This window comes from Esox lucius, chromosome 6, assembly GCF_011004845.1.
Source record: "Esox lucius isolate fEsoLuc1 chromosome 6, fEsoLuc1.pri, whole genome shotgun sequence".
NCBI lineage: Eukaryota > Metazoa > Chordata > Actinopteri > Esociformes > Esocidae > Esox > Esox lucius.
Genome location: NC_047574.1, coordinates 9,078,512 through 9,094,025, shown reverse-complemented (window position 1 = coordinate 9,094,025; position 15,514 = coordinate 9,078,512). Strand labels below are relative to the sequence as shown.

Sequence of the window (15,514 nt, the reverse complement as noted above, 5' to 3'; positions counted from 1 at the left end):
GTTCCTACATCAAACAAAATACAGCATCAAATAAAAGAATGCAGAGGAAAGCAATGTGCTCCTAACTTGGAAAAATATACTGACTGGAATTTTAGTAAGCCTTTCTGAGTGGCTGCACACTCCAGGAATACACTGCAAAGCTATGCTTACAATTAGAAGAGCAGTATTGCAGTTACATGGCTTACTGCAATACTGGGCTGGAAAACATTTCAAATTTAATATTAATTAGAACTTTTAAGCTGGCAGTTAACGGAAAATAATTCAAATAATTAAATAACTATTTGGTGATTTTGGACTTGGGAATCTGTACAGTCAATGAAAGACCACTTACTGCAAGCTGGACTATTTTCTCGCCATATTGCAAGTTAATAGCTTTTGTAACTCGGTTGATGCCGTTCTGAATTCTGAGTAATATACTGTATCTTGCAGCATTTATTTTATGAGTGCGTGTGTTTGTTGTACTGCAGTCACAATCCAAGAATTGGGCCCGGTTTCTCACGTGACCATGTGTTACAGCTACAATAGCCTCATAAGTAGTTAAGCTACAGCCATCCTAGCAAGCAATGACCCATCGTTCCACCAAACGGCCTCCGGCGATAGGTCCAAGTTGAGCACGGGACAGAAGGGATTTTTTTCGGGACAGGTCAGGAAAGTAATGTGGTTATATAACTTTTGCGGTATCCGGGAGAGGTGATTAGCACTTTTTAATCTTATGCTTATGGTTAGTTCTGGTTAGGCAATACCTCTCTAGCCTATTTCTCCAAACAAGTTGTGTGAATCAGAACCCATAGTTGACTAGTTATTGTTCCAGCTATCGACCCAGTTATGTTTTCTTGTCAAGCTGCCATATCAATGTTTTTTTCTGTATAGTAGAGAATAGTATTATAAGGCTGTGTGAATTGCGATCGATATTCCATCAACATTGATGGTTGTCATTTATTCTTACCATGCATGTTAACTGAGGAAAAGATTACTAGCTCTAGGTTTTATTTCTTTGAGCAATAACAGATTGTTTGAAGGGAAAACTATATGTTTGCTGATATAAAAATTCCACCATTCGGCTTGGCCCCTACAGCCAATCAGGAGCCACCACTGAGTACTTCCTTGTTCCAACCGAACATCATTATTGTCTCTGGGAATTTACCAAAACAGAGGTTATTTTGTTTTCTTTCAGCTCCTTGTGGCGGTCATTATACTGGATCTGATGGTGTGGTACTCTCTCCCAACTTCCCCCACAACTACACTACTGGGCAAACTTGCTCCTACTACATCACTGTCTCTGGAGAATTTGGTGAGGTTAATCATACACAACATTATTAATGCAACACTTATACTACTTAAGCCTAGAATAAGTTTTACACCTTTGATTTATTTGCTTGAAATCCAATGGAGGATGTACTATAATGTTCGGATATTAACAGATATCATCCTGGAAAGCATGCAAAGTAGCAAATGAATGTCTCCTCATATTCTGGCTTGGAAAGCATAGCTCAGTCAGGAAATGCTGGATAATTATATTCTAGTCAGCCCTGGTTCTTTTATGACCTCACATAAGTAATGATGTCTTATCTGTGCATGTTATGTACATCTCTGGCGTCTCTGTGTATGACTCAGTAACAGATGTGAAGTGGCTAAACTGTGTTGGCTAGCCCATAATGTGGTATCAGTGCATCCCCTATAGGCAATATTATATCAAAACAATGGTTATGGTAGGCTAGTGGTTAGCACATTAGCTTTTTGTCATTGTTGACAAGAAGACAAATCCAATTTATCCATTTTAAACAGTCAATTTACCATTTAGGAGCATGATTGATTTGTACTGTAGCCAAGTATTTCATGCTGAGGTTACCTGCGATGTCCCCATTTTGTTTCTTCAGTGGTATTTGGGCAGTTTGCCTACTTTCAGACAGCAATGAATGACTCTGTAGAACTATTTGATGGGGCCAATCAGAATGCCAGGCTGCTAAGCTCCCTCGCTGGGTCTCACTCTGGTAAGTAATAGCTTTCCATTCCTACAAAAAGCATATAAACTTTGTATCGAACAAAGGAGTTTTCTTTTTCCCAGGAGAAATAAAGAGGTGTTTATACAAAAGTCCTCAGCATGATCAGCAATTATTTTTGTTATTCTCCATGTTCCTGTCTCATTTAAAATATTACATTTCAGTAATTAATTTCTCATATTACCTTCATGTTTCACTAAAATAATAAGTATTTAATTGCTTAGTATCCCAAATCATGATATCAGTCATTATACATAATTCTGAAGGGTGACATGTGGCCCAGAGCATCTGACCAGTAATAGAAAGGTAGCTAAGTTGAATGACAGAACTTGAGAGGTAAAAAATCTCTCTTTCTATCAATGAGCAAGATAGTTTACATTAATTGTTCTCGTAAATCGCTCTAGATGAAAGTATCTGCAAAATTACAAAATGTAAATACAATGGCTGCATTTATCTTGGCGTCTATAATATTGATTGACATCCACACAAGGCCTGTGACAATTTAGTCTTCAGGGATTAATAATGTAAATATGGCTATTTGTAATGCATACATCTCGTGCATAAAGTTGAAGGCACATAGCCTGTTGCAATCGGAACCGGTTTTGAAATGCAACGCGGAAAACTTTGACATGTCAACTTAAAATTTGACATGTTGGGGGATTTTGCTATTCTTTTTTTGATTGCTGATGTCTTTGCAAATGTCATCCACTGTGTGTTGTTACTACTTATTTAGGACAGGATTATTAATTGAAGATGGAACCAATCACAAATGAACACATTTTCTTCCTTTTTTATGATGTGTCACTGTTCCATCAACCTCAATATTCACTCTCCTGATTTGTTCTTAGTAATGCTTTCAACTCTCAAGCAATTGACTGGAATGTCTGTTTGCTCAAATCTTCCTATTGTTTATGACAATAATCTTCTTAATTCATATAAACCATTGAGGGAGCGCCTTCAAACCCACCAGTGGCGTTATCTGATATTCAACTCCACGTACAGCAGTCAGATCAAAATACCAGTAAATCCGACGTTCAGGGTCACAGAGTGGACTGGACAGACCAGCTGTCGAGTGACGTAATAGCAACAGTCACATCTTACGATTGTACAGTGAATATGCTCCAAATATGATGTTTGACAAGTAAATGCTGTTCTTCAGCATTATTTAAATGAAGTATATGCTGTTCTTCAGCATTACTTAAATGAAGTAAATGTGAACAAGGGATAGTTTAGTAGCCTATTTTAAAGTTTAGCTTCAAATTTCAAATAAAAAGATGGCAATCGTATCATATTATTAAAGGTGTGTGTTTTCTTATTTACTCTTTTAGTATTTCATGATGATAATTAAGATGATACTTGGCAGATTTTTTTTTTTTTACAATAATTACTTATTGTAGTCAAACCTATCCAATGGTATATGACATTGTAGGGATTTTAGCAGGTGCTCTTTTTCTTAAGATGAAGGTTAGAAGATACATAGAAGATACATATCACAATCGTAGTAACTACATTCTCGATTAACGAAGTTAGTCAGTTATAGTGGATATTTTTATTTTATTTAAGATACTATTTGAAGTAATAGATTTTAATGTGTTTTCATAATATATGCAAAAACTATGCAGTCAAGGCAAGCTGGCTTTGACAAGGATGAATGTGATTTGACCAGGTCAGGCAAGGGATGGGAGGAGGCATAGTGCACTGCTTGGGTTGGGATGTATGATTTGAGCATAGCCTGCATGTAGTGAGGGCCAATTCTCATGTTGGGAAAGTTTGTATTCTATGGAGATTGTAGTGCAGCATTAACCTGCAGGAGTCAGTGCTTTGATGTTTGCTGAGAACCAACAATGTTGACTATGGTCACGCCAATTTGAGAGGTTAACACGGTGGACTTCTCAACTGTAATGAAGAGGTCTTAAATTTGGTAAGCCTTTCCTCAGAGGAAGAGCAGCTCTGTCTTGTTGAGGCTAAGCTTGAGCTGCTATGCTGACATCCAAGTGGAGATGACAGCCAGGCACACCAGGGTGTCAGAAGGGGGTAACATATGTCCAATATCTTGGTAGCTTGTAGGGTATCATGGCAATTAAATTACTTTTTGAACAACTTTTAGCATTTGATGAATGCTGTTGGATTTGAGGCGTTTGTATTGCACTTTTACTATTCAGATTTGTTTTATTCTGCAGTCCCACAATATTTTGTAAATGGAATGATGATCATTAGATTTTACTTTGTCTTTAAAAATAATGGATTTCACCATACTGTTATGCAATAAATGGATTGCTTTAGAACATTGTAATTAAAAGGTTATCATTGAATTAGCTAACTCATTATTTACCTCTGACTTGTCCAAGATATTTCTACTAATATTTGCTGTATCCTATTCCTTTGAAATGGTAATTGAGAGTTTCTATGAACAAATAATTGGATGTGTTTTCAATGTCTTTATGGTGACATGAATTATAATGATAGATTACATAATACAAGTTTATAATGCAATTTTCTGTTTTCACCTAAATTGAGGCTTGCTAGCAGTGGCATCAGTGACAATAAGCTACTTTACCTAATTATAGGCCGTTAAATGTTGTGACTTTCAAATGAGTTCAAGTTGTGCAGAATACACCTACCAAGTTTTCATCTTCTAGCTCCTTTAAGGATGATAACAAAATGAAAGACTCAGGAGTATTAATGTCTGCAAGTTTTTTCTCCTTGTCCAGCGTTCTAATTATTGAAAAAAAAATGAGGCCTCTCTCGTGCGTGAACAATACTTAAAAGTTCAACTGCCAACACCCTTTACTCATCAAACCTTTGAATGGGAGCTAGTATTCTCTAGTATTTCTAAAAAGCAATTAATCATTCGACCGATGTACTGTTCTGAATAGAGCGCAAAGAGGGTCAGGAATGTCAGGAAACCCTTTAACGCCACTGTAGGTGTTAAAGGGTTAATGCTGTCAGGGAGCATATTGTGGCAATTTTTATATTTAATTATTCATTCCTATTTTTCACAGGAGAGACCTTGCCCTTGGCCACATCAAACCAAATTATGCTGCGATTCACTGCAAAGAATGGTCCTTCCGCCAGGGGCTTCCATTTTGTTTATCAAGGTATGTATACCGTAGCAATACACTGGACAGTATGTGTACTGTACCGTAGCAATACACTGGACCGCATGTGTACCATAGCTATACACTGGACCGTATGTACACCGTAGAGATACACTGGACCGTATGTATACCATAGCTATACGCTGGACCGTATGTACACCGTAGTGATACGCTGGACCGTATGTACACCGTAGTGATACGCTGGACCGTATGTATACCGTAGAGATGCGCTGGACTGTATGTATACCGTAGAGATACACTGGACCGTATGTATACCGTAGAGATACACTGGACCGTATGTACACCATAGAGATACACTGGACCGTATGTAGACCGTAGAGATACGCTGGACCGTATGTATACCGTAGAGATACGCTGGACCGTATGTATACCATAGCTATACGCTGGACCGTATGTACACCGTAGTGATACGCTGGACCGTATGTACACCATAGTGATACGCTGGACCGTATGTATACCGTAGAGATGCGCTGGACTGTATGTATACCGTAGAGATACACTGGACCGTATGTATACCGTAGAGATACACTGGACCGTATGTACACCGTAGAGATACACTGGACCGTATGTAGACCGTAGAGATACGCTGGACCGTATGTATACCGTAGAGATACGCTGGACCGTATGTATACCGTAGCGATTTGCTGGACCGTATGTATACCGTAGAGATTCGCTGGACCGTATGTACACCGTAGAGATACGCTGGGCCGTATGTATACCGTTGCGATACACTGGACCGTATGTATACCGTAGAGATACGCTGGACCGTATGTATACCGTAGAGATACGCTGGACCGTATGTATACCGTAGAGATACGCTGGACCGTATGTATACCGTAGAGATACGCTGGACCGTATGTATACCGTAGCGATTTGCTGGACCGTATGTATACCGTAGCGATACTCTGGACCGTATGTACACTGTAGCGATACACTGGACCTCACACCCAATGTCACCACAAATACACACTCACACATTCACACAGGCAGCTGTGTGTGTGTGTGTGTATTTATGGGGGTCATGAAGGCCTACTGAAGCCCTCCAACCCTGGGCACCATTGGGTCTCATTTATCCACGTTATTGTTCACACGGCTGGCAGGCTATTCAGGCGGGGTTGCTGTTATCTCTCCTGGCCCGTGGGAGAGATTACACCTGTGCAGGGAACGTCATGGGAAAGGGATTTTTAGCTGCATTAGAGGTCTTGCCACCACCCTACTGATGTTCAAATGAAGGTTCATATTCAATATTTAAGGACTCCCTTCCTCTTGTATAGTCAATTGAAAGTGACACAAATGAATTTATAAAATTCAGTATTAACCCGCATGTTTTATGAAATATTTCCACGGTGGCAGAATATGATCCATATATGCCATACTACATAGAGTCTACAATTTCATTCATGCCGTTGGTTTTTAACATCAAGATGTCATTTCTACTTTGATAATAGTTACCTCGGGACACATTATTCTGTCAAATTAGCAGTAAATAAGCTGCGTGAACTACATGAACTTCTCAAACTCTTACTGTCTGCTGCCTTATAAAAAGAGATGATATCAGATCCTAATCTTTTTCGTGAAAATGTGAGCACGTAATGTTTGCCGGAGCATGCGTACTATGTCTCCTGTTAGGAATTTGATGACGTACTCTGTTGACTGTGGGTATGGAAGGGTGCTTGAAAAATGCTCTCTGACAGTTAGGAACGTTTGTGACGATTGCCAAGCCCTCTCTGCTCTGGTTCAGATAAAAAATGTTTTTGACAGAGTCCAAATCCAATAGTTTTAGGTCTCAGATGGTACCCTGCTATACTAACCAGGTCAAGATATCAGCGCAAGCTAAGCTTTTATTCTGCTCAGGGAGTTTAATTGAGCCAACAAAAATCTGTGCACTCTCATAAATGCTTTGATATGAAACAGTTTCAGGAAACAGATTCAATTTTAGTACTGTTTTTGTATAGAATACAATGAAAAATATACCAAGTCACATAGCATATATGGTTTCATTGACCTCCATGCATTCATTGTCTTGGGTTCCTGAGAGTGTTCATGATTAAATAACAGTGTTATAACAGACAACAAATAACACTTTGTTTGATGTTACCCAGGGATTATTCCAAAGGTGTCATATGACTATAATTACTAATCATGTGTTATTACCACATTGTGTTGTATTATTCATCTGAGCCTCACGAAAACAACACAGATTCATAAACACTGGGTACTCTTTTCTTTGCAGCTGTTCCCCGCACCAGTGACACACAATGTAGCTCAGTCCCGGAGCCACGCTACGGCAGGCGGATTGGTTCGGAGTTCTCTGCTGGCTCCATTGTTCGCTTTGAGTGCAACCCTGGGTATCTGCTGCAGGGATCCAAAGCCATAAAGTGCAATGCGGTCCCCAATGCGCTGGCCCAGTGGAATGACACTGTGCCTGGTTGTGCTGGTAAGCTTCCTGAAAAGTAAAATTTGCGAAGATTGTTTCAAATGCAGTTGGAAATTGTTATTATTGCTGGCCAATTCTACTGCCCTTCAGCCTGATTTTAATTGTGTCCAATCCCAAACTGGAGTCTACATTTGTTAACACAGTGTATTTAGTCAGTCTGCTGTTCAAATTTTTTCCAGTTAAAACAACCCCTTTCCAGAAATGGTAGGGACGCTGTGTAAAATGGAAATAAAAACACAACGCAGAGATCATGGTACAAAACAACATATCAAATGTTGAAACTGAAATATTTTATTGTTCCTTGAAAAATGTATGCCCACTTTACTTTGAATTTGATGCCAACAAAAAAGCAGGGACGGGGTAATAAAAGACTCAAAAAGTTGTAATGCAAAAAAAGAACCTGGTGCAACATCTCACAACTAATTAGGTTAACAGGCAACAGGTCAGCAACAAGATTGGGTGTAAAAAGAGCATCCCAGGAGGATGTGTCTTTCAGAAGTAAAGATAGAGTGGGGTTCACCACTCTGTGAAAGACTGTGCAGGCAAATAATTTTAGAATAACATATCTCAACATAAAATTGCAAAGAGTTCAGGGATCTCATAATCTACAGTACATAATATCATTAAAAGATTCAGAGAATCCAGAGAAATCTCTGTACACAAGGGAAAAGGCAGAAAACCAATATTGGATGGCCATGATCTTCTGGCCCTCAGGCGGCACTGAATTATAAACAGACACAATTCTGTAGTGGACATCACAGCATCGGCTCAGAAACCCTCCTGAAAACGATTGTCTGTGAACATAGTTTGTTATTGCATTCACAAATGCAAGTTAAAACTCTACCGTGCAAAGAGGAAACCAGATATAAACAAGATCCAGAAACGCTGCCACCTTCTCTGGGCCTGAGCTCATTTAAGATGGACTGTGGTAAAGTAGAAAACAGTCCTGTGGTCGGTCGAATCAAGATGTGAAATAATTTTTGGGAATCATGGACGCCGCATCTTCCGGGCTAAAAAGGAAAGGGACCATCCGACTTGTTATCAGTCCACAGCTCAAAAGCCATTATCTGTGATGGTATGGGGGTGGATTAGTGCACATGGCATGGGTAACTTGCAGATCTGTGAAGGCTCCTGAACATCATATACAGGTTTTGGCAAAACATATGCTGCCATCCAGAAAACATATTTTTCAGGTTAGACCATGCTTATTTCAGCAAGACAGTGCCAAACCACATTCTGCACGTATTACAACAGCATGGCTCTCTAGTAAAAGAGTCTGGGTGCTAAACAGGCCCGCCTGCAGTCCAGACCTGTCCCCCATTGGAAACATTTGGCGAATTATGGACAAAGGATGCCTCAAACTGTTGAGCAGCTGAATTCCTACATTAAGCAAGAATGGAAAAACATTTCACTACTGTATATTTTTCCAAAAACCATAACATTTCTCTGGTTCAACATTTGATATGAACTATTTTCAATTTAATTAAATATATGGATGAAATGATTTGCACATCATTGCATTGTGATTTTATTTGCATTTTACACAGTATACCAACTTTTTTAGAACATTTTTTGTATTTTTATTTTAACATTTCTAATACACAATGTAGCTTTCCTGTTTTCACATATTTAAACATTGATATAGTGCTAGAGTTAATGAAAATGAGAATGAAATGTGGTGAAAATGCTTTTTAAAAACACACTGTATAGAAGTATTGTAGCTGTGGTAGTAAGTTTCCATAAATAATATACACATATGAGTTAGATGATTCTTTAGTCACAGGAAAGATCTGCATAAAAACGACTCCTGTCAAATTTGCCCTCCTTGTCTTTTCTTACTATGGGTACAGAAACCTGGCATGAGCCCTGTTCAGTGTTACTCTAATTTCCCCTCTGTTTTGCTCCCCAGTTCCGTGCAGTGGTAATCTTACAGAGAGAAGAGGCACCATCCTTTCCCCCGGATTCCCAGAGCCCTATGGGAACAGCTTGAACTGCGTGTGGAAAATCATTGTCACCGAAGGAGCAGGGATTCAGGCGAGTACAAAAGGGCCAGGTCTGAACTCATCAAAGGCAATAAGCTACACGCTGACAGACCGAGAAGAGAGAGAAAAATGTATTTTGAGTGACAGGCCTTGGCACATTTTAACCCACAGTCATCCTACTGAGAAGAAAAGAAAATTACACCAACTAAACGTGGCTTTAAATTAGACGCACTGCCAACAGAAGTCATTTTAAAAGGAACACAAACTGCTGCAGTCATTTTGCTACTCTTCGTGCTACAATGAGAACGACTAGTTTCAGAGATGTTTATTAGAATGGCACACTATAAAGCCTGGCTTTACGTTAATAATCATGTAGTAGAAAGAAAGCATTCCTGAAATTGAAAAGCATATGTTTTACCGTTATGTTTGTCCTCACAAAATGTATGTTGTTTTTGTCACTATGTTTTGTGCTTTCTTTTTCTCTTGCAGATCCAAGTAATGAGCTTTGCCACAGAGCACAATTGGGATTCCTTGGAAATCTATGATGGCGGTGACATGACAGCTCCTAAACTTGGAAGCTTTTCAGGTGGGAATTGGATTACTAATGGAACTGCATATTTCCCATTCATTAAATGTGAAAGATTCATATATTTGCAATATAATACTTATTTCAATTTGTTCAATAGAATTCTTACAATCCCATTATTTTGAAGCCCACAATACAAATGAAACCCTCTCCTTTTATGTTCTGTAGTTTTTCTTGGGGACTTAAAATAGATTTGAGTCCAATTCTTTTCTGTGCCATCTTTTACACAGCAGACCAATGTCCATATTTTTATGTTTGATGAATCACAGTGTCAGCTCCTGAGACCTTTTAAGATCCAGTTGGCTGCCATCTTGGCCTTCATTGCCTCCCTGTTAATTCTAGTAAAAGCACTTCCACATCTTATCAGATGTCTGCTATCTAATCAAGATTTCAAATGCTATGACTGAATTACATCTCATCAGCAATACATGCAGATATTAAATTCATGTACATATTCAATTCTTGTGAGAATTGTGTGCGCTTCTAATGTCTGGCAAAGGTTTGGGTTTATCAGTCTTGAGTAGTTCAGTGATTCAGTATGTGCATATCATTTGAAAGGCCCAATGCAGTCCACATACATTTTTAATTTTCTGTTGTAAATATTGTCTTTATAGCAGGTGTTAATGTGTAACGTGAACACAGTTAAAAAATATTTCCTGTTTTAAATACTGTGTATTTTATTATGAAGCATGCTGGTTGAAGATATGATTGCATGGACTTTCAGATTTACCCTACAGTCTAAGCCAAAACTGAATTAAAAATCAACAATTTTGCTATGACTGTTTTTTAATGTAAAGCTTCTGATGTAGCTATGTTTCCATTCAAATGGCAACATTTAAACTGTATATATTGTACATGCCTTTCAAAATGATTCTGACCTCGTAACTTTTTTCATATTTTGTGTAGTATTGACTTGATTACATGTATTTATTTTTGCCATCAATCTACATACAATAACAAATTAATGCCAAAGCAAAGACACATTTTTAGAAATGAGTACCAATTTATTGAAAATTAAAAATCACATGAACTTAAGTAATCAGAGGTTTGACATGACATTCAAAAATGAGCTCAGATGCATCCTATGAGATGATCAACTTTGATATGTCTCTAGAACTAGAACTTTTTAGAAATGAATACCAATTTATTGAAAACTAAATTCAGTTGAAGGGATATGATCTGGAAGGGCGAGCAAGTATTATATAAGTATCTTCACAGTGCATTTCAGAGCAAAAACCAAACCATGAAGTCTAAGGAACTCTCCCTAGACCACAGAAATATAATAGTATCGAGCCATAGATCTGGGGAAGGTTAGAAAAAAATGCTATGGCATTGGATGTTCTCAGGAGCACAGCAGGTTCCATCATTGTGAAATTGAAAGTTGGAACCACCAAGACTCTTCCGAGAGCTGGCTGTCAGGCAAACTAAGTAACCGGCCAAGAATAACGTTGGTCCGGGCGGTGACCAAGAACCCAATGGCCACTCTAACAGAGCTTCAGAGTTTCTTTGCAAAGATGGGAGACCCTGCCAAAAGACAACCATCCCTGCAGCACTCCATCAATCAGGCCGTTACGGTAGTGGCTAGATGGAAGCCACTTCTGAGTAAAAAGCCTATGACTTGTTATCTGGAGTTTGCCAAACAGCACTTAGAGGACCCTGAGAGCATGAGGAAAAAGATTCTCAGATTGAACCAATAGGCACAAATATATATGGCTCAGCTGTGAATCTGTCTAGATCAGGGTGACCTCAGAAATTGATTATTCGGATGAGAAGGGCCCTAGCAGTGGAGTCTTTAGACTTGTGCTTCCAGGGCTTCAACCCTATGTTTTTGGAATAGCCCCATATCTTGCCATCCACTTCCAAAAGAACGGGTGGAAGATGATGTCTGCTTGTTTTGCGAGCTGACATTAACGCGTCTGGAATGGAACAAAACTGGAGCCGAGGTTTTCGTTGTGTGCGCTTCATTTGAACTGCCCGTGGTTGTGCCTTTCATGATGTTTCACCATTCAGAATGACTTGGAACCAAAGCACACAGCCAAGACAACACTGTAGCCTTTGATTGTGCTTGAGTGTAGAAGCCTGAATCTCAATCCAATTGAGAAGACAAGGAAAGATTTTGTTCACTAAAGATCCATGTCCAGCTTGATTTAGCTAGAACAATCATGCAAAAAACAATGGGCAAAACATCTTGTGTTTAGATGTGCAAAGCTGGTAGACATTTATCCAAATAGACGCATGGCTGTAATTGCTGTCAAAGGTGCTTATGAAATATTGTCTAAAATGTGTATTAATTATGGAATCAATTATATACGCAACCTCGTTTCCGAAAAGTTTAAAATAAAAACAGAATGCAAGGATCTGAAAATAATTTATCCCTATATTTAATTGAAAATAATACAAAGACAACATATCAAATGTTGAAACTGAAACATTGGTATTGTGTTATAATTTTGAATTTGATGCCAGCAACACAAAAAAAGTTGGGACCGGGCAATGTTTATTACTGTGTTGCATCACCTCTTCTTTTAACAATACTATGTAAGCATTTGGGGACTGAGGAGACCAATTGTTGTAGTTTTGAAAGTGAAATGCATTCCCATTCTAGCTTGAAGAAGCCAGAAGGTCTCTCTCCTTATTAGTCTGGAGGACGTAGCATCTGTGATACCCAAAAATAATTTCAAATTATGATTTGTCTAAATTTCTCAATGTGATATGTTTTCTTTGTATTATTTTCTATTGAATGTAGTGTTTAAATGGTTTGCACATCAGTGCATTATGTTTTTATTAGCATTTTACGTAAAGTCCAAACTTTTTTGGAAAGGGGTTGTGTGTGTGTGTGTGTGTGTGTGTGTGTGTGTGTATATATAATAAGGTTATAGGCAGGAAAACAAAAATAGTATTGTTTGTGCCTTACCTTAGAATGCAAAATGCAGTCAATAAGAAAAAAATATCTAGAAAATTCTTCTGAACTAGGAGGATTTGCCGTAACTTTTTTCCTGTGTCCAAGAGATCCCACACAGCTTCAATAATGTTAAGGTGAGGGCTCTGTGGTGGCCAACCTAATCCTGTCAGTGTTCCATCAGCAGACTTCTGCTCTAAGTAGATCTTAATGTCCTTTGCAGAGTGTTTGTAGTCATTATCATGCTGAAAGATAATGTTTTTGTCAGACAGTTAAAGATGGACATTTCTTGTAAGAGTTTGAAAAGTGTGCTTTGGTGCCAAATAACTCTGATGCTGAGCAAGCAAGTGACCTGTTTATACCATTTCTTATAGCGATGTCACAAGATATCAATTACATTTCATGTCATATTTTATTGTATTCATGTATATATGCATTTATTCTAATGTTATTTCATGTTTTTAGGAGCTCTAAACACAATGACCAGATTTGACTTTAGACTATTTGTGTGTATGTACAGTACAGTATGTATATTTCCACGTTCTGGATTTTTTTGTTGTCATTATTTCAGCCTATGCATCAACAAAAACTCCATTCTCAATCTTAATTTTAAATGATATGTTTGGTGCAATGGAAACACAGCTTATCACCGAAAGTACACAGTACCTACTGACAAGCATGGTGGCAGCAGCATAATCCTATGGGGTTTCCTCCCTTCATTGGGGATAGTCTTGATTGTAGAGTGTCGCACACTTACGCAACCAAGGCAATGTTCTTTTCCCTTGATTTTTTATTCATTTATTTTCTCTTCAAACAGGCTCACTTTCTGTAACTTGTGTTTTAAGTGACAATTTAATCTCAAAGCATATACCAAAATATGTATGAGGGAACTTTATTTTATTAACAGTCCAGCGCAGTGATTTTAAGATTACGTTACAGTGTGTCTAATTTATTTGTTGTTCATCGCCTACAATTGTATATACGGATTTTTAAAACAAAATGTTGTCCAAGTTGGAAGGGTGAGGTCTGGAAAACATATTGCGGGGTTCTGAGATTGCTTTGATATGATGGTTCATATATATGAACATTTGCACATAAATGCAATTCCAATGTCATTTTTTCTCATTATTTGCTGTACACATGCTCACATCTGTCAGCATGTCTGTCGTCCAACACTTTTTGTGATTTTTCTTACATTACTCACAAACTATAGATAGAACTGTGTTTAGTAATGTACGTAATTGTTAACATAAAAATGTCTGAATTGGGCCTTTAATATACAGTAGTCTGTATTCCATGCCAAAAGGCTGTCATCTACACCAGGGGTCATGTGGGAACCAAGCTAACCCGTCATTTACATTAAAATGTAAATAATTCAGCAGACACACTTATCCATAGCCACTTAAAGCAGTGAGTGCATACATTGCAGTACTGACCGCACATGCCTGTTAAACTAGTGGGTTAAGGGTGTCCTGACTTGCTTCTGTACCACATTCAGCACTAACTGATGGTGATAAATGCAAAAGGTGCTAGCTCTTTCGCAGTATTGAACTGTAAAATATTTCCATGGCATGTTTTATGTACACTCACCTAAAGGATTATTAGGAACACCTGTTCAATTTCTCATTAATGCAATTATCTAATCAACCAATCACATGGCAGTTGCTTCAATGCAATTAGGGGTGTGGTCCTGGTCAAGACAATCTCCTGAACTCCAAACTGAATGTCAGAATGGGAAAGAAAGGTGATTTAAGCAATTCTCAGCGTGGCGTGGTTGTTGGTGCCAGATGGGCCGGTCTGAGTATTTCACAATCTGCTCAGTTACTGGGATTTTCACGCACAACCATTTCTAGGGTTTACAAAGAATGGTGTAAAAAGGGAAAAACATGCAGTATGTGGCAGTCCTGTGGGCGAAAATGCCTTGTTGATGCTAGAGGTCAGAGGAGAATGGGCCGACGGATTCAAGCTGGTAGAAGAGGAACTTTGACTGAAATAATCACTCGTTACAACCGAGGTATGCAGCAAAGAATTTGTGAAGCCACAACACGCACAACCTTGAGGCGGATGGGCTACAACAGCAGAAGTCCCCACCGGGTACCACTCATCTCCACTACAAATAGATAAAAGAGGCTACAATTTGCAAGAGCTCACCAAAATTGGACAGTTGAAGACTGGAAGAATGTTGCCTGGTCTGATGAGTCTCGATTTCTGTTGAGACATTCAGATGGTAGAGTCAGAATTTGGCTTAAACAGAATGAGAACATGGATCCATCATGCCTTGTTACCACTGTGCAGGCTGGTGGTGGTGGTGTAATGGTGTGGGGGATGTTTTCTTGGCACACTTAAGCCCCTTAGTGCCAATTGGGCATCGTTTAAACTCCACGGCCTACCTGAGCATTGTTTCTGACCATGTCCATCCCTTTATGACCACCATGTAACCATCCTCTGATGGCTACTTCCAGCAGGATAATGCACCATTTCACAAAGCTCG

At 38.7% G+C, this 15,514-nt stretch overlaps 1 protein-coding gene across 3 annotated transcripts in view; it reads left to right on the top strand.

Annotated features, from left to right (window-relative positions):
- LOC105021402 (CUB and sushi domain-containing protein 1) overlaps positions 1-15,514 on the top strand; it is a 398,226-nt gene that overhangs the window by 325,436 nt on the left and 57,276 nt on the right. For all 3 annotated transcript variants that reach the window (XM_020047620.2, XM_020047618.2, XM_020047621.2), the window contains exons 31-36: positions 1,175-1,291; positions 1,878-1,991; positions 5,003-5,098; positions 7,353-7,556; positions 9,466-9,590; positions 10,028-10,124. In XM_020047620.2, coding sequence (XP_019903179.2) covers positions 1,175-1,291; positions 1,878-1,991; positions 5,003-5,098; positions 7,353-7,556; positions 9,466-9,590; positions 10,028-10,124 — 753 coding nt within the window. The remainder of the gene's footprint in view (positions 1-1,174; positions 1,292-1,877; positions 1,992-5,002; positions 5,099-7,352; positions 7,557-9,465; positions 9,591-10,027; positions 10,125-15,514) is intronic.